Consider the following 20,634-nt stretch of genomic DNA (forward strand, 5'->3'; position numbering starts at 1 on the left):
CTGATTTATTCTTCTTGGCTTTTTCTAAGTGACACTGTTATTTGGGATGCATGTAAACTTACCTGTAAAACTTCAGTAAACTATTTCTTTGTGCCTTAATACCATTAAATAGGTATATATTAAATATCCTTCCCAATGGTTTCCAAATGGATATTCTTCAAATATTAAAAACATTGGTGATGTACAGCAATGGTTCTCCACAATGCTCGACTACTAGGAGAGAAAAGCAGTCTGTGTCCTCCAAAATCTGACTGGTTGGTTGTAAGAACATGGGAGTCTGGAGTCACCAGGGATCAGACAACTCCAGAGATCATACCTACCAACAAATAACGTCTCAAGTTTAGGTTATGCAGCTATAGAGATTATAGGACTGTATTGTTGAAGCTTTCTTCAAATTCCCAAAGGCTGCTGTTTTCCAGATATTTTAAGTTCTAGCCATGATGCTTTTTTTCTGGTATCATATTTGATTCTGAAGTAAAAGTAGAATATAATATCTGCCACATGGATTTCTATTTTGAGCACATTTTCCTCATTTTGTATACTTCTGTAGGGTTATTGGAATGAAAATGCATATTCTTGGAGTAATAGAAAAGGCAGAAATTTCACCTATTAAGACCTTCAATGTGATTTCCTAAACAGTTTGATATTCAGCAATATCTAAGTATGTTTCAGCTAATATAGAAGTTTCAAAGATCACAATCTGATGCCAGCTGTCACACAGTCTCCATTATCACATTTTGTATGTAGCTGGAAATTTTGGGGGCCTATACATTGTTTTCCGAATAAAAACATTTATAACATGCACTATGTTTGGTTATAGCCATTAAATCTGTAGTGGAGATTGCAGTACTTATAGAACTCCCATGTTGTTTTAACAGCATTTTTGGCATTCTGCAATCAGTAATGTTGTGTTATAACAGTAAAAAGGATTTACAACCTGAAAGATCAGTGAAAGATGTTCACACCACCTACTTATGGCATGTAACTGAGGGAAGCTGCCTTTCTTCACTGACTGTATCCACAGAGCTTGGATTCTCTGCTTTTGGTCCCCTGAATCACAGAAATGCCTGATGACTACTAAGTTGACAGTAAATGGTGTGAATGTTCTCTGAACTCTTCTTGTGCTATCCTTAAAATGCTGAGTAGCAAAAATGCCTTCATAAATCAAGCAGCAGTGTAAAATTTCCAGTACAACGCAAACAAATAAATCACAGTTCTTCTGTCTTTACAGTTAAAACCCAGGCTCTCAACAATGGTTCCACTGTACTCTCTGAAGACAGCAAGAGATTATGAGATACGAATCCGATCAAGACAACGAACTTCTGAAAAATTCGGGGAGTTCAGTGAAATCCTCTATGTATCATTTTCTCAAATAGGCATTGGATGTGATCATTGTACAGAAGGTAAATAAGCAAAGTGTTTTTACACCTGTGATTTTTGTCTTTTCAGGGGTGGGGTGGAGAGTGGTTTTAGCCATGTTATGTGATTGAATACATTCCAGCCTACTACATGAGAATCATCTGGGGAGATTCAGAATGTTCAAGTTCCATATACATGTTCAGAAGTAAACTCAGCAAGACTGTTTCACAGATCATCAGAGAGCAGAAATACAAATAGCTTTAAGAATCAGAAGTAACTGCTATTGCACCTCTCATAGAGTCTAAACCAGAATTAAATCTCATACTTCATCATCTAAAATGAGCACTTCAGTTAGGAAGAGAAGAAGTGTGATTTGTTGTAATACTGTTGGCTAAATTCTTTTTCTAGAATTCTGAGCTTTTTTAATCATCCTGATATACTATCAAGGGCAGTGAGATTTTTCTCATTCTTGCTTATGACTAGTACTCATTTTCAAGTGCTGTTAAAGACAGAAGAAAAATCAGCCATAGAGGATCACATTTTTTCTATTGAAGGAATGTAACAGTGCCTTTTCCAGAAGTGTTCTCAGGTCTGAGCTACTAAATTAAGTCTTCAAAATATGAGGTCTTTAACAAGTAATTTTAACAAGCTTCTTCACATCATTTTCCAGGTTATTAGTGACGGTGTTATATAAAACAACCTGTAACTCTTATCTTTCAAAACCTGGCTAGATTCTCCTTTTTAGTTCTTCCTATTATTAGTTCTAATTTCCAATTTATAGGAACAGTTAATGTTCTGTACATGTGGCATTTTTTTATTAACCTTATCCACATTAAGTGGACATGGTTTTCATATGAATAAAGTTAAAATACTTGGAAAATCTAAGGCCATCCTAAGGCCAATTTTCTTCAGTCACTGCAACTCAGATTCTCCAAGGTGATCCTAATCCCCACGCCTCACACAGCAGCAGTGAGCTGATTTGATTGAGAATTTTTTTTTTCTTCTTTTTTGTGTCACTTTCAGGAGCACAGAATTAAACTTTAGATACGTTTCATGGATTAATGATTTAAAGTCTTCTAATGCAATGTTCTAACTTCTTGAAGGAGCTGGATACTTGCTGGTCTCACTGATGTGATAATGAGTTACTCAAATAGAGACCTGTTTAACACAGACATATCCATACAGGACTTATTGATGCCTGAAAGCATGTCTTGTCAAAATCTGAGCTGGGAACACAGAGCTCAAACTTGTACCTGAATTTCTTATTATGTTTTTTCTCTGAAAGGTCATTTTTAATCATATGAATTCTAAATCTTTCTGTCCAGTGTTCTTTGGCCCAAAAAAATAAGATTGAAATTTCTGTAGGAAATTTTAAATTATGAAAAAATGAGAAAAATCTAAGACTAAAGCTAGAAAAAATTTCTCTATACTTTGTAATTTACAATGTAATATTAAGAATAATGGAATTGCTAGTATTTAAGAGATAAAACAGTTCATTTATCAGCATTGTTCTTCATTTCTACTAAATTGCATTTCTCAATTAATTTCTAAATCCTTTGTAGCCATCTGAAAGGTAAATAAAAGGTTTTTTCAGTTGATTCTGTTGGTTCACAAAATAATTAATGTTCAGCCTTTAGAAAGTGAAGTGGTATGTTTTTTGATACCACCATACCTTAGTTTTTGTGAGAGAAAAATAGTTTGCTTGTGATTTTGTGTGCTATTAGTAATGTTCTCTCAGCTTGAATAAACAAGTATTATCATGGTCTGTGGCATTAAATGCCCTCAGAACTACTGATGCCATGTTCCAAGCAGGCAGAATGTTCCTCATGGCTGGTTTTGCTATAGACATTATCTTTATTAAGATCTTGTTTAGATTTATGAAATCAGTCTGGTTTAGCAAGAAGTCTCAGTGGACTCATAAATGCATGGAAACTGCTGAGACCAAAAGCTGCCATGGATTAGGAATGATACTTCCCAATTCAGTGCCGCGACTGAGGCTCTCCCAAACCACACCCTGCTCACTCAGTCCCTCTTCCCCTTTCTGCTCCAGTGGGAAGGAGTTGAGGACTGATAACAAAAACTGATAACAAAAAAATGAAGATCACAGGTCAAGCTATGAGCAGTTTACTGAAAACAGAAATGAGATAAGAAAACAAACAATAAAAGAAGCAATATTAATAGCAAAAGTATACAAAAGAGAGGGTGGTTCACACCCTCTGAGTGAGAGATGCTCACTGCAGAGAATACGAGCAATGTCAGACAATGTCACCACATTTTTCAACCAGAAGTTGTGGTGACTCCCCTTCTTCTTGGAAGGCAGGGAGTCCCTTTGTCTGCCCCTAGCCATGACATGAGGTGGTATCCAAGAACCTCCAAGTGCTGGCCAGAACTAGGACAAAAGCACATTTTTATTTCTGCTGAACATAGAACTATCCCATTTAAGTAACAAAAATTTTCAACAATTTTTACCACTTTGGAATCCTCAGGTGGTGGAAGACAAGGCTAAGTTAAAGATGTGACAGAGATGAAGATTCCTGCTTATATGTTCATGTTTTGTTGTTTCAGAAGTTGAGTTTCCATGGTTCTTAGTTGTTGTCTTCGGAGTGTGTGGGCTGGCTGTGACAGTGATCTCCATCATGCTGTCTAAACAACCAAGGTAGAGACTTTTTCTTTGTTGGATTTTATGTACCTGTAGCCTAAAAATAAAATTTTAAAAAAAAATTTCAATTATTTCAAATTTGGGGAACAAGGAACCATTTTGAGCATTTTTGTCTATTCTTGTAAATTACATATAGCTGGAATTAGTATGTATGGGGCCTTCAGCATGGGGAATCTGATTATCTTGATCTTCTTCTTTCACTGCAGTACATTTTATTCTGCAGAATTTACATGATTGATTTCCTTACGCTTTGAAGGGGGCTGTTTTTTAAGTTCGCTCAAATTTTGAACATAATGGTTTTTATTCACATGCTGTTCAAAAGTTTCATACAAACCTATGTCTATGTATTTGATTTTGTTCTTAGACCATTCCACTAAACTGTACTTCTTGAAGCCAAGGGAAAGAGATTGAGTCATACGGCAATATTTGGTCTCTGTGGATAAATTGCAGTTCCTGTAGATAACAGGAATAAAATGAAACTTAAGCACAGAATTGCATTGTTTGTAAAAATTATAAAATGGTGTCATGTACAAAAATGAAAGAATGAAACATTCATAAAAATAACAGGTCTTTAATTAATCCCCTAATATGTGTTTTCAGGGATAGGTTTTGGCAGAATTCAGCTGGGGTGTCATATCAGTACTGTTGTACACTATGGAGCAACACCATGGTCAAGACCCAGTGCACACATGCGTGTTGTCAATGGTTTTGTGTATACACTTTGAAAACGAGCACTGAGTAGTTTTGCACATACCAAAAAATGGTGAAATTTCATTTCACATTCTGAAATTAAAACAATATGGTGCATTTGGAGCAGATCTAAAAAAGTTTTTTTTTTTTTATTAAGCAGTAATTTTTTATTTAGCCAATCTCTATGCTTTGACAGAATTTAATTTCAGGAAGCCATTCCCTGCAATAGCATCTCAATCCCAGATTTAAGAGCAAGGCCGCTGATACAATTCATGACAAAAGATTGATGTGTCAGAATGGAGCAATGTGCATGTAGCACCAGGAGCTAAGGTCAGCACGCTGAACAACAGGTGGCTTAGTCTCAGAAAATCCTCAAGCCTGGAGCATATCTCTGATCAGAGTTTATAAGTATCTTCCATGCTAATCATGAGTGCTGGAAGAAGCTTTTCTCCACTGAGGACCTCATGTGGAAAGTTTTTCTGGACTGCGGGTGTGCGCCCTTTCCTTCAAACTTGAGCATTTAGTGGTGAAATGGCAATGTGTTCTGCAGAGAAGCAGCCTGCATAGGTTTTCCATAATGCAAAATATCCAGGCTTGGTTTCCTCCTGATTCTGAAATATACCAATTCATATTTTCCTCTGTTATGATCTCACAGGCCCTGAACGAGTCTCTGTAGGACAGATGCCATAGGTTTAGGTCATTAGAGTTGAGAGATGAGAGCTTGAATTATGCTCAGCTGAGAAAGGAGCAGAGCACAGTTCTCCTTCCCAAATGTCTTCTCCAGGCAGTGAGTGGTAAAATTCTTTGTCTGTTTCATTAGAAGCAATGCCCAGTCCTGTCAGAATACCTGATTTGTGGATTCAACTGTAAAGCACAAGTCCTAACCCTGAGAGCCCAACCAGTTCACACTGCCTCTCCAGATTAGGTGGAAAATTACTGGATTTCTGACTCTCACTAGGCTTTCTGGGCAGAACACTGAGGATCTGCACAAAACCAGAAACATCTGAGGAATTTGGACATGCCATGCTTAAGCCAAAGGTGCCTAAATTTCTCTCTAGGCACTCTTTAAGACATCTGTGACCCTCTCTGAACCTCACCAACATCCCTAAAAAGGCAGTAAAACTAATATCTGGATTTATATTTACCATTTTCCACACCTTACTTTCTAAAACAGGCAATTAACCCAGTATAAAGAGAATTTTGAATTTTCCTTTTGTTTATCTGTTTGCAAAAGAAGCAGAGAGGTAACATAGAGGAGACAGGCATGACCAGGTACTGTTGGATTATGATTAAGGGAAAATCATCCTTCTATTAAAATTGGGAGCACAGAGGGAGTGGTTTGGTTTGGAGGGGGTTTTTTGTCCCCTAAAAATTAGGAATGCACTTTATGAAGGATTAGAATAATAGGTATCTCCACAGCCTGCAAATGCCCAAGCAAGTTACTACACCTTTCTCCACAAGGGTAACCCCCTGCCTTAATTATGTATTATTTGTTGCACTAATAACTCAAGAAGCAGAACTGTCATAGAGCTGGCAAAATATTAGCCTAAATTTTTGCAGATATTTTTCGGTTTTATTTATCAGTTCTAAAGTAATTCACTTTTTCCACCAATTCCCATTTTCTGTTCCCCTATTTAAATTTATTAGGCATATGCAAGGCTACTGTATCCCTGAAAAAAATTTTGGAAAGGTCACCACATACTGAGGTTTGTATCAGGTTGCATTGAAAAGTATGTAAAAAGGAATGTATTCACAGAGCTCTAGGAATTTACTCTCTTTCTATACAGCACTGAATTGTCAAAGACCAGACTCCAAAATGGATTCCCACATAAATTTAAGTGATTTCAAAAAGAAAGCTGTCAGAGAACTTGTTTCTTTATTTGCAAAGAGAGAAAATATTCTTTTCCATAGGAGTATTTGAAATTTTATTTTCAAACATTTAAGTTTTGAATTAATTCAATATAAATGCAATATTAGCCTGTCTTCTTTCTAACCTCCTCAAAAAAGACCACTGTCAATTAAATTCCTTTTATTTTTCAGGTTAAAAATGCTTATTTTTCCTCCTGTGCCAGTTCCAAAGATTAAAGGGATTGATCCAGATCTTTTGAAGGTAATATTAAACTCTAAAATCTACAGTGAGAATCTTTGTAGTAGTAGCAGATGACAACTGTTGTCCCAGGCAGAAAAGTTTTGTGGAAGGAAATTCTAACATCTGGGGAGTTGCCATAGAATTAGTTTGCGTAAAATAATTTTTAATCCCTTTGCAATTTTTACATAACTACAGTCATCTTTACATTAGTCAATATTATAAAAAGGACAAGCATTTCTATTACTTCCTTTATAAAATTATTTTTTATTTGCTTTGTAGAAAGGAAAGCTAGAAGAAGTGAATTCCATCTTAGCCTGCCATGACAACTACAAGACACAGCTATACAGTGATGACTTGTGGGTTGAGTTTATTGAGTTGGACATAGAAGACCCTGATGAAAAGAACAGAGCCTCAGACACTGATAGGCTCCTGAGTGAAGATCATCTGAAATCTCACAGTTCCTTGGGAGCAAAGGATGATGACTCTGGCCGGGCCAGTTGTTGTGAACCAGATATTCCAGAGACAGACTTCAGCGCAAGCGACACATGTGATGCCACCTCTGATAGTGATCAGTTCAAAAAGGCTACTGAAAAAGAAGAAGATCTCTTGTGCCTTGACAGACAAGATAATGATGAGTCACTTCCAAGCCTTGCCAACACAGACCTGCAACGCCAGCATAGGAATTCTCAGTCTGAAAACAGCCACCAGTGGGCACCCTTTGGAGACAGTGTTGAGTCACCCCGTCCATCAGCCCATACCCAGATAAGCAACCAGAATTCACTGGCAAGTACTGACTTTTATGCTCAAGTGAGTGATATTACCCCAGCAGGCAGGGTTGTACTTTCACCAGGGCAGAAATCCAAGCTGGGGAGAGCACAGCGTGAAGTCTGCACAGAACAAAGCTTCACCATGGACAACACCTATTTCTGTGAGGCAGATGTGAAAAAATGCATTGCTGTGACTTCCCACGAAGAGAATGAGCCACATGTTCAGGAACAAGGCTATAATGAAGATGGTTACTTCACCACAGAGAGCCTTACCACTACTGTTGCCAGTCTTGGAGCTTCAACAGCAGCACCCCCAAGTTCAGAGATGCCTGTCGCAGACTATACGTCGATCCACATCGTTCAGTCTCCACAAGGCCTTGTGCTCAACGCCACTGCGCTGACGGTGCCCGACAAGGAGTTCAATGTGTCTTGTGGCTATGTGAGCACAGACCAGCTGAATAAAATCATGCCATAGCTCTTTTTTTCACTAGGTATGTGTAGTGTTTCACAGCAGAGAGTCAGTTTTGGGCTTGTATGCTGAAACCAAAATGAAGTCTAAAAGTTTTTCGTGGTTCCTATAATTTTATCTGAAATGTTGCAGCGTAAAATATACATCCAAATATTCCTATTGTGTTCTGTAAATATTATCTATGAATTTGTCTTGAGGTTGTTTTGTCTTGTTCTTGTGGGTGTTGATTTTTGTGAAATTAAACATTGAAATTACTGTTTAATGTACAGTAAATTGTGCATTTTGATAAAGCTAAAAATCAGGTGGTTTAAAGTGTAAGAATTTAGAAAAACTGCTGTTGGCAGAGATCTTTATATCAATAGTTGGGAACTGATCATACAGGTGAGAACACAAAAGTAGCTTGACTAAATAACACATCTATTTTGATTTATATAAATTAGTAAAATATATTTTAATACTCTGGTCATAAAACCATAAATATTTTCTACTACACCAAATATTGTAGTTCAATTATGGTGACCCATTTAAGTAATGTAATTGCTGCAGTCCTAAAAAGGAGTTTTCTGTTTTTAAGAATTTTGTTCACAGCTAAAAGAAAAAATAGGTTTTTACAGAGCCATTTTATACCTCCAAAGAAACCTATATAAAGATTTTGGAATATTGTAGGAACTTAAAAGTAACTGATTGTATTACTTTCTTATGGTAAGTATTATAGAAATATACATGCAATTTAAAGTTCTTTGTAAAATTTTAAAATATACAGCATACAGCAAATTATTCTGTTCCTCATCAGATTCTAGCTAATGGTAATAATAATACACTTTTTATAAACAAAATCTTGTTGACCACAGTATTAAACACTGTGCAACTAAATTTTCACTGAATATTTTTGAAAAGATGTGAATAAGCTCTGATAACTTAGCAGCATAATATCTTCATATTTGACCAACTTTTGAAGCCCTTCCAGAGCCAAAGGTATCATTATTACATTTATTAGTCTGTGCCACATAAAGTCTTTATTTAAAAAAAATAAATTAAGGACTTCAGAAGTTAGCCAGCAGTTAATTTTTAAATATATAACAGGATTAAAATACTACAGTGGAACAAGGGGATCAAGTGCAGTATTGTTCAAACGTGGTTTTTGTTTTTGCAGCCTAACAGCATCTCCTCTGACCGTGTTAGGCAGACTTTCAGAAGGAAAGGAGAGAACTGAAACTCAGTGGGGAAGCTCTCTTTGTTCTTGCATGTGTCAAGAACCTGACAGAGCTTTGCAATTAACTCTTATTGTTTCAGGAGTTATCTTCCTAGGCCATGGTTTCATCACAGCAAGGTTCTTCATAGAAGGCAAATAGGAACATTCATTTCTTTACTCTGATTTGAACAGAAGTGTATGATGTGCAACAAATTCAGGTCTTGCTTATGATGTCTCCAACTGAACTCACTGATGCTCTTTTTGTGACCAAGTGCTACACAACTGGGCCCAACTACTGGGTGGGATTTTTAAGTTTAGCACGTACTTTATGGTAAATGTGCATTAGATATTCTGCTAATTTGCTGCTATAATTTTCTAACAGCTGCATTATTTAGTTTCATATAAAGTTTCATAGATGATAGACACTAATGCAAGTAATGCCTATGTGTGTGTTTGAAAGAAGTTTCTTACTCTGTTTCTATTGCCAAAAATAGTTAAATACCTCAGTCAAACTCAGAATGTCATTTTGGTACTTTACTGGTCACACAAGCCATGATATGCCGGTCAGAAGATGTGTCTTTCAGTTTCTATTTAACTTTCTCTATGTTAGTGTTTTGTTTGTTTTTCTCAAAGTTTAATAAATGTATTGTCTTTGATCTGTCTGGACACAATGTGGTTTTTTGCAGATAATTAATTTTTTAAATGGAAAACAGAGATTTTATTAGGAGAAATCAAGTATTTCTCATGGAATAAAGCATAAAGCCACTTTCCTTAGAATAGAAACAATGCCTTATGTGATCAGTGTTTTCACTAATGGATGTGTATGGAGACATAGAACATATTGCACCCAGAGCCGGCCAAGATGTGTTGCCAGTTTAGCTGACCCATTTACATGCTGCTGGAACATCCTGTGATTGGCAGGCTAGTCCCCAGCCTGTACTGGTGCAGGGGTTTATTCTTTCCCAGCTACAAATTTGCAGCTGCAAATATGCCTTTGTGGAACTTCATTAGGTTCCTCTCCACACAACTCTCCAGCCTATCCAGGTTTCACACAGCCTTTTGGAGTATCAACCCCTCCTCCTAGCCTTGTGCCATCCTCAAACTTGTCCCTTCATCCCATGTGCCTTCATCCAGGTCACTGATCAATAAGCTGGACAAGATGGACCCACTAGTGAGCCTTGGGGAACACGGCTGACTACAGGCCTCCAACTGCACTTTGCACTGCTGATCACAACCCTCTGAGCTCTGCCAGCCAGTTCTCAATCCACCTCATTGTCCACTAATCAACCCATGCTTCCTGAGCTTCTTGTGAGGATGTTATGGGAGATAGTGTTCAAAAGCCTTGCAGAAATCCAGGTAGACTAACATCCACTGCTCTCCCCTCATCTACCCAGCCAAGCATGACATATTAGAATGCTTTTTTATTCCCTATGCTGCATGCGTTGGTCTACAAACATTCCAGGGAAGTAACTGGGCATGCAGGTCTCCCAGGAGGGGTGCAGGTGAATTACCAGAACCACACACGCACCCCTCCTTGAGGTAGTGGACCTGTTGGTTATTACCTTTGAAGGCAGCTGGGGAACATTTGTCACTGCTCTGGTGGGCCTGGTCTGTTTCCTAACTGGATGGAATGGTGTGAGTGTTGCCGTTTTGGATCTCATCCCCAAAGTCCTTCACTTTAAAGCCCATCTCCAAACACATTGGCCAGTCTGCATATAAACTGCCTGCACGTGTTCCCTTTCTTAGAATGACACTTAGTTCATAGATTACCCGGCAGAGTTTAATCTGTTCTAGTATCTCTATTCAGAAACCATGTTGGTTCTCAAAAGCAAGGACTCAAGTTGCTCTGCTGCCTGTCTGTTGGTGTTAGCAAGAAGCCACCTTGGTTTGGAAAGGTTTGGATTTGAGCCTCTTTTTATCCATCAAAGAAAATGTAAATTTCCAAGGCTTAGTGTTACAAGAAACTGAAAAAAAGCATCATCTATACCAGTTTCCATTAGCATAAGAAATAATTTTGTCAAACATAATGACTTACAATACTATTCTTTACTACTTAGGGTGAAATATTTTTTCTGATTTATGATACAGGGAGTGAGATCAGCAGATTATGAGAGCTGTTCAATCTGAATGAAAATTAACATTATACAAGGTATGTTTTCTATTTAAAAATGAAGTATTAAAGAAGAGTTGAGTGCTCTTTAGACCTGCTGTAATTCTAGAAATGCTTTGATTTAATGATGGCAGTCTCTATTGGGAACACTTTGCTGTCATTTACAGTTTAGTATATTTAATTTCATATACATCAGCATAGTTGTATGAATGGGAACTAATTCTCTGGTTCAAAGAAAAACTTCAAACCATATGACATTTAGCCACAGGCAACTTTCTTTCCTATGAGATTTGCTCAGGGGCCTATTACCAGACAAAAAACAGGAGTGCCTGATGCAGACTACCTGATCTGAGATGAAAAAGGAGAAAAGGGAGAAAAAAGGCATCCTGGCCTGCATCAGGAACAGTGTGGCCAGCAGGAGCAGGGAGGTCATTCTTCCCCTATACTCGGCACTGGTGAGGCCACACTTTGAGTGCTGTGTCCAGTTCTGGGTCCCTCAGTTTGGGAAGGACATTGAGACTCTTGGGCACATCCAGAGGAGGGCAACGAGGCTGGTGAGGGGCTGGGAACACAAACCCTGTGAGGAACGACTGAGGAAGCTGGGGGTGTTTAGCCTGAAGAAAAGAGACTCGGGTGACCTCATCGCTCTCCACAACTTCCTGAAAGGTGGTTGTAGTCAGGTGGGCGTTGGTCTCTTTCTCCAGGCAGCAACTGACAGAATGAGAGGACACAGTCTTAAGCTGCATCAGGGGAAATATAGATTGGACATTAGGAAAAAGTTTTTCACTGAAAGAGTCATAAAGATCTGGAATGGCCTCCCTGGTAAGGTGATGGAGTCACCATCCCTGGATGTGTTGAAAAAAAGACTGGATGTGGCACTCGGTGCCATGGTTTAGTTGAGGTGTAGAGCATGAGTTGAACTCAATGATCTTTAAGGTCTTTTCCAACCTAGACATCCTGTGAATTCTGTGGAAATGTTTGGAGCATGATAATATTTTTATTTCAGAAGGAATGCAAACTTGGGTGGTGGGAAAAGAAGTAAACACTAAAGAATCTTAGTTTTGCAATACCAGTTTTTCAGTTTAACTTAGAATATCTATTTCACCAAGATGGTGGAATTGGTAAGAATTTAACCAGCTTTTAAAATCAATTGACTTTGAGGAGATACAAGTGGATATAGTTCTCTCTTGGAACTGACTCTGTCTAAATGTAATTTAGCAGTACAAATTCTTCTCTCTGACTAATCATTATTCATTGCATACACAGTCAGTGCTTTAACTGCCATAGAAACCATGCCCTCAGGCCACAGAGAAGCAAGATGTAGTCCAAATCCATTTCTGTGATTAGGATACTGCTTAAACACTCTGACATAACTGTATTGAGGGAGTGCTGCCTTATCTGCTCTAATCAGGGCTATTAGAGTAGGTAACATGCAGAAGCAGAAGAGAAACTGTACCAGTGGTGTCAGAGAAACAGGCACAGCAGAGCGGCTGCCAGCAGTCAGTAGGATAAGCAGATGCAGTTATTAAAATCGATGCATCTAGTAAACTGGCACACTGTTTGACAGGTTTAATTTTTTATCACTACTGTATTTGGTATTTCTTTTGCATAATATAAGCTTCTTTAATATATGAAAATTAGCTGACTAATGATACATTAGCTTCCTGCAATTAGGCTGAGAAAGAAGATCATGCCACTTCATGTGGTAATTTGTGAGAGAACCTAGGTGAACTCCCCTCCTTGACTCTGGAAGAAATAAAAGTCTGCAGAAGGCTTAGTGGGAGTAAAATCAAAGTTGATGAGCTTATGATTACAACTTTCTATAGCTTCCCATCACAATGCTACAAAGGATGGTCCCACTACTGTCCCTGGTCTGCTTTTGAGCTCATACTGAAGGAAATTAAATCTGCTCCATAACAGACACCTGAGAGCTAGACAAACCAGGAAACTGACTTGTATTTTCTTTTTTTTTTTTTTTAGTAGTAACTTCAACAGATTTTTCTTTTTAATATATATTACTTCCCTTGAATATAAAACCTTACAATAATATATTAGAAAGACATAAGAACAATACAGTGTCAGTTAACTTCCTCATACTAAAACTTTTCAGATCTTTTTCCCAGCAATTATCTGTGTAGCATGTACAGTGCTATAGTCTCAAGTTACAGAGGAAATACCAACCTTGCCCTTCTGAATGAAAAACTCCTTCAGGAACTAATTCTGTGAGCCAACTCAATGTATTTTCCTTGGAAGAGTAAGGCTCAGGCTTGGAAATTTACTAAAGACAACATGATTTCTAGCTAAAACTGTGATACCAATTGAGTAGGTCCAACCCTTCTTCAACAGACATCTGAGCACATCTGAGGTGTGGTTGCTACCCAGAGATCCTGATGGGCATCCTATCCTCCACCTGTGGCCTAGCTCTGTCAGGTTCCTTAAGCCAAGTTTTTAACTATGTTGTGGAATTCTTTCTTTCTCGCAGCATATTTTTTGGTGGAATGAGAGAGATTTACTGGTGCCCTGAAATGCCAAGAAAATTTTAAGTGACATTTTCTAGCCAAACTACTGCTGGAACAATGTGCAACTCTCAACAAGATCCTGTGTTAACTGCAATTTGATTTGTAAATCTACTGTGTTTGAAGATGCAAAATTTTATTAGTTAGGGTTCATACATTTTGTAGTCACAGTCAGATACCAAGAACAGACTAGCCAAAGAATGACCTATTTTATTAAAAGCTCCAGGGACACATGGTCTCTTGATTTTATAATATAAATAATGGCAAAATTGTGTCACTTTCTTTTGAATATGGTTAGTATTAGTTAGCTGATCTCTACTAATCACCAAACGATCAATTACAACAACCTTCTGAATTTACTTTGTTGAGGAATGTATTAAATTACTATTTAGAAGCAAAATGCAAGCTTTCAGCTTGGCACTGAAAATACAATAGACACATGTATGTCTTTACAAGTTGCATTTCTGATTCCACAGGGAATGATGTAGTAAATTATGCACAAGGCACAAGTATTCCTTTCTCACAAGAGTGCCCCCACGGTTTAACTTCCATAGGAGAAGGACCAATAGTCAATGGAGGGATAAGTAAGAAAACAAAGAAAATACCATCCAAATGGACAGCTTCAGATAGGATCAACAAGACAAGATTTGATAATTGCTGGAAAATGTACTCCCTTACAAAACATCCTATGTGCACCGTTAGAGCATGGTGCTAACAACACTGAGATCATAGGTTTGATCCCTATATGGGGCATTCACCTTAGAGCTGGTGATCCTTCTGGGTTCCTTCCATCTTGGAATATTCTGTGATTTCAGAGAAATGTATTTCAGATAATACGCTCCTTGCCAGATGTATACATGGTTTAAAAACTCACTATCATCCTGGTTTTTTTAGATGTACAAGAAAACTAGGTCAGAAATTCAGCATTACTTTAAAAGTACAAGAGATCCAGAATTACAAATAAATTGTAAGAATATAATTGTTACATTTTTGCTTAAAATTGACATTATAATCGTTTGACCCATCAGCATACAACAGAAAGATAAATCCAATGTAGATGGGAAAGCACAGGAATACATGTGAGATTACTTAGAAAGGCAGGAAGCAACAAAATTACTTCTCTTGAGTTCATTCTTCTTTCTCTACTATTCTTCATCTCTGAGGTCCATCAGTCATCTTTGTCATATCCTATTTAAAGTGGATAGAATATCTGCTAAATGCTTCCAAGAAAAGACTGTGAGTTTTTGTAGGCTTTCACCATGGCTTGCAGTATAGAGTTTTGACATGATTGGAATGCTGACATGGATGCAGTATAAATAATAAATAGTAATTTGCAAAGTGATAATCTTCTGAGGATAAAATTATACTAATGACTTCAAGATTTTCAGCAAGATCAAGAACCTGGTTTTGCATAATTACATTCTCTATGGAAGTGGCTTCAAATGGATGACATCGATACACTCTAATGAAGAATACTTGACTACTAAAGAACTCAGGGCACAAGAATAACTGAATATAGATAGACACTCTCTTCCCTGTAGCATAGATTAAACTTTTATTTTAATGTAGTTAAATTATTTAGTCTAGGTATTTGATTTCTGTTTTGCCATAGATACATACATATCCAGAGAAGCTGTGGCTGTCCCATCCCTGGAAGTCTTTAGGGACAGGCTGGATGGAGTTCTAAGCAACCTGACCCAGCAAAAAGTGTCCTTAGCCACACCATGGGGTAGGAACTACAGTACCTTTAAGGCCCCTTCCAACCCAGGGCATTTTATGATTCTGTGATCTATGAAAAAAAAATACAGGTCAGAAAAAGAGCAAAAAGCTCTGCTACAAATCAAAGCTTTCCCTCCTGCTTGAGTGATGGTTGAAACTTCTAAAACAAAAGTGTTGTTCTGACCAGCTAAATGACTGCAAAGGTCTCAGACTCTAATGATATACAAGAGGCTTTTTTCCTCTTGGAAACAGCACACACCAGTCTTCACAACAAAGCACTGGAACAGGCTACCTCCATTCCATATGGCTAAGTATTTTATTATGAGTTATTCTGCAGAGGAACTAGGGCCATTCCAGACAAAGACCTGTAGACAGCAAGATACAGTGACCTAGTTTTCCATCTGTAGTAATTTGGGAAGTTATTTCTCAAGGCAAACCAAAGCCATTTTACATTGGACATGTAAAACAGCTCACAAAGAAGATTGTGTGAGTTTTCACAGATTCACTGAGTGATACACATTTAAGGAGATTTCACTTGCCAATCAGCTCGTGTTTACCTTCCTTTTTTTCCTTTTATTTTTTTTGTTCATATTGCATCACAGAACATTCCTGTTAAAACTGCCAGGTATGGGATTCATATACGGAACATTAGAAATTTACTGTCTACCAGTCTCAAGTTACAAAAAATGAAACTTTTATTTTAATACATACCATAATCACTAATGCTAAACCTTTTTTTTTTTCAACTACTGAAGCTATAAAGCAGAGATTAGGTCATCCTTTGACAAGCAAAAAGACACAAGAACAGAAGAAAAAAATACTTTGTGAACAGAAATTTCTGTTCTGTTTCTGAAGAAAATAACAGCTAAAACACATGCTGAAAGTAAATGAATATTTTTTTTTTCCCCTTAAGACTCCTATGCCAATACTTAGGTAACACACATGAAATAAACTTTTTTCGCTGAGGTGATTTTTATGGCTACAGATACTGTTTTAGCAGGTATATTTGCTCATAAACATAAATATATATTTTATATATTCATCCATTTTAATGTGTTCTACTATATTACTATACTCAATAATGTGGTGTGTTGACCCTGGCTGGATGACAGGTACCTACCAATGATGCTCTATGACTCCCCTCTGCAACTGAAATAAAAACAGAGATCACTCATCAATTATCACAGGAAAAACAGACTTGACTTGGGGGAAATAGACTGAATTTATTACAAATCAAAACCAGGGCAGGATGAGAAATAAAACAAATCCTAAAAACACTTTCCACCCACACCTCCCTCCTTTCCCAGCTCTACTTCCTCCCCAGCAGTGGAGCAGGGAGATAGGAATGGGGGTTATGGTCACATCACCACATATTGCTCCTGCTGCTGCTCAGGGAGAAGAGTCCTTCCCCTACTTCAGTGTGGGGTCCCTCCCATGGGAAACAGCTCTCCATTAACTTCTCCAGCGTCAGTCCTTCCCATGAGCTGCAGTTCTTCATGAACTGCTCCAGCACAGGTCCTTTTGCATGGGGTGGAGTTCTTCAAGAACAGCTTGCTCCAGCACGGCTCCCCCACAGGGTCACTGGTCCTACCAGCAAACCTGCCACACCACGCCAGGAGCCTGCTCCAGCACGGACTTCCCACAGGGTCACAGCCTTCCTTTGGGCATCCACCTGCTCTGGCATTGACCCCCAAGGGCTGCAGGGGCACAGCTGCCTCGCCAGGGTCTCAGCACGGGCTGCAGGGGAATCTGCTCCACTGCCTGAAGCACCTCCAGCCCCTCCTTCTGCACTAACCTTGGTTTCTGCAGAGCTGTTCCTCTCTCATATTCTCACTCCTCTCTTCTCTGAGCACAGTTACAACTGCACAGTAACTTTTTTCCTTTTTAAATACATTATCACAGAGGTGGTTCTACTGTCCCTGATGGGATTGGTCTTGGCCACCAGAGAGTCCGTCTTGGAACCTGCACGCACTGGCTCTGACAGACATAGGGAAAGCTTCGGGCAGCATCTCAAAGAAGCCACTCCTGTAGATCTCCCCACTCTTCCCCCGCTACCAAAACTTGGCCATGCAAACCCAGTACAAATAAACATGTATTTGTATGTATTTTGTGTATATTTCTGCTTTCATTGTTTGGACAAATTTAAACATTTTGGAGAATGCAACAGAAATGTGTACTTCTATACCAAACACCCTTTCTGCCAGCTTTCATCTCCTAAACCAGAAAAACAAATCCTTTTGTCAAAAGGAATATAACATGTCAAATAGTACATTGATGCCCCAGATACATGAGAGTACAATTTATACTACCATCTTATAAAGCTACTCTGCAGTCTGACACTAAAGTCAATGCGATACTTTGCCAAACACTGGGATGAGTGCTCTGGCAGTCTAGAGCAGGTTAAAACCTATGCTCTTAATTCTCTGTGTTCTTCAGAAGAAGACAAAACAAATAATTTTGTAAACTGAATTGAATCTTGCAAAGTTTAATTCAGTGAAAGAATCTGACACATCCATTTGAGATGGCTAGGGTTGTACAGAAGGCTGTAAAGACCATCAAAATGGCACAAAGATCACTAAAACACTGCTCAAGCCCATGACTAACCATGAGATTTTAAATGTACATAGATTGTGCTGTTTGTGACAAACAGTATGAAACAATGTCTTGTCACAGGTCTCTGGTGCAGCAGTATTTCTTACAGGGATGCTCACTATGGCAATAAAAGGCGTTTTCCATATGTGTTAGAAACTCTCTGTATGTTGCAGTATGCATCATCAGCTACCTGCTGCTTTCCTGCCTAATACACAGTGGATGTCAAACATTTTTTCAGTGATCACCAAACACTTGAACTGCCTTGCACAAGAAGTTACTACCCTATAAAAGGACACAAAAATTAGAATGAACTCTACATGAACTACAGATAAAAATCTCATCTTTTGGAAGCATGCAGTGTTAAACTGCATATTTTAGCAACAAGATTTTAAAAGCTAAAACAAAGGAATATTTGCTGACTGTTAAAACTTTTACAAGCTAAATGTTCTACCCCTGGCTTATAGACTTCATTCCATGTATTTCTGTGTCAAAGCCTGTCAAACATTTTCCCCTCAATGTTTATTTTCTGCATTTTTATCCAGTCTGTTCATAATAATCACCTTCCCAGAAGTCAAATGGCATGTTTACATACAGGTCATTTAGCATCACATTATTACAAATATAACATGTGGACACTGAGTAACATGTTTGTCTAATCATAAGAACTGGATTTTAGTCTTCACTTCTTGTCTTCTTATGAATGTAATCCATACAACAAAGATACAGCTAAATAACACAAAAACCAGCCTGTGCAATATACTGTGGTTTACTGTGTGGTAAAATGCTCACTATACAAAAGTTTGGTGGACTTTTTTCTAGGTCTAAGAGGAACATTAATTGCTGTGATTAATAATTTTATTAACTTTAATTACAAATTTTAATTCTAATTTTTTGAAAGTACCAACCTTTTGAAAAGTTTGTGCAATTTACAAGGACAACTGAAACTGTGAAAGAGGTTTTGTAAAAACTTGTATGTAAAGCAGGGAAAATGAGCTAGAAAACGTGACTAGCATGTACCAAGTTCCCTGGGTACCTCTTTCTCTATTAATATCTGTCTGTGACACACTTGGCACTCTGTCCTTTTCCCACTGATATCTCAGCTGCAGACCTCATATCCATGAACATTATTTTTATCAATTTGCCTAGTCAATGTCCCAGTGCACACAACCAACCCACAGATGTTCTGATAAAGCAGCTGCCTGCCAAACAGCATGTGTGGCCGTGATTGGTAGGTTGTTATTTCTCCTGGTGTTTGCAGGCACAAAAGGTCCTGCATGCCCCCACATCTTCTGATTTGCACAGCAGACAGTTCTGATCAGGGGGACAGCACCAAAACATATTCAAGATGTAGCATCTTCCCACTCTATTACAGACAAAAAAACATTTATCTGAGAAAGCTGTGGAGTATTTAACCTTTTGGACAAGAAGTCCATTTATACTCTAGAATCTCAGAATATAAGGTTGTATGTCTCAATGTGTATGTCTTGAACACGGATAGCTGGAGTGCTGTGGAGCCAAGAAAGGACAGCTGGTAATAACAGACAAGAATTGCTGGTAATGGCCAAGGATTTTTGGTACTAACACGGTGTGAGAAAGAACAAGAAGTGGCTGGAGAAGGGGCCATGGGGAGGTAGCACAGCACTTTTCCAGGACAAACGTTGTTCCAGTTTCTGGAGCACAACCCAGAACAGCACAAATGCAGGAATGAAGCCAAGAAGTGGGCATGGGTTATAGAGGAATCAAGTCCACCCAAGACCCCAGAAGCCCCCTTCCCTTCCCTTCCCTTCCCTTCCCTTCCCTTCCCTTCCCTTCCCTTCCCTTCCCTTCCCTTCCCTTCCCTTCCCTTCCCTTCCCTTCCCTTCCCTTCCCTTCCCTTCCCTTCCCTTCCCTTCCCTTCCCTTCCCTTCCCTTCCCTTCCCTTCCCTTCCCTTCCCTTCCCTTCCCTTCCCTTCCCTTCCTCTTATCCCTTCAGCGCACTGCCATGTGCTTATAGAGCAGGCCAGGATATACCACTTCACACTTTTGCAGACCCCCTGACTTTTGTCGTTCTGTTCAACTACAAGCATTTATGAATCTTGGCTACTGCCTTCCGCTTAAGGGTGAAACGTCACATACTAGAATGCAGCTTGGGCTCCAGGAATGCAATTATAAAGCCTATTTCTGTAAAAAACCTAGGTCCATAAAGTAAATTAATAGCTGTCTAACGAGGACACACGCACGTTTTAAGGGGGAACCCCAGCGCACCTGAGGGGAGGCCACAGATACATGGGGGTCGGCCGAGCCCACCAGCGGGGGAGGGGGGAGGCGGCGCCCCCTGCAGGGCCGGTAGTGGTACGCTCCGCCGGCGGGGCGGGGTTTCCCGCCTTGGGGCGCGCGCGTTCCCCTCAGGTGCCCGAGGGGCGGTGGCGTAGGCGAGGAGCGGGCGGGGACGAGGCGGCCTGGCGTGCCTGCTGCTGAATAATTCCTACGTTC

The 20,634-nt window shown here is 38.9% G+C and overlaps 1 protein-coding gene across 8 annotated transcripts in view; it reads left to right on the forward strand.

Moving 5' to 3' along the window:
• The window catches only part of GHR (growth hormone receptor), a 150,731-nt gene extending 140,840 nt beyond the window's left edge, over positions 1–9,891 (forward strand). For 7 of the 8 annotated variants that reach the window (XM_038125367.1, XM_038125369.1, XM_038125362.1 and 4 more), the window contains 4 exons: positions 1,232–1,403; positions 3,925–4,015; positions 6,749–6,818; positions 7,077–9,891. In XM_038125367.1, the coding sequence (XP_037981295.1) occupies positions 1,232–1,403; positions 3,925–4,015; positions 6,749–6,818; positions 7,077–8,039 (1,296 nt within the window). In that variant the 3' untranslated portion in view covers positions 8,040–9,891. The remainder of the gene's footprint in view (positions 1–1,231; positions 1,404–3,924; positions 4,016–6,748; positions 6,819–7,076) is intronic. The other variant, XM_038125364.1, reaches the window with a different exon arrangement.
• The last annotated feature ends 10,743 nt before the right edge of the window (positions 9,892–20,634 follow it).

This window comes from Motacilla alba, chromosome Z, assembly GCF_015832195.1.
Source record: "Motacilla alba alba isolate MOTALB_02 chromosome Z, Motacilla_alba_V1.0_pri, whole genome shotgun sequence".
Taxonomy (NCBI): domain Eukaryota; kingdom Metazoa; phylum Chordata; class Aves; order Passeriformes; family Motacillidae; genus Motacilla; species Motacilla alba.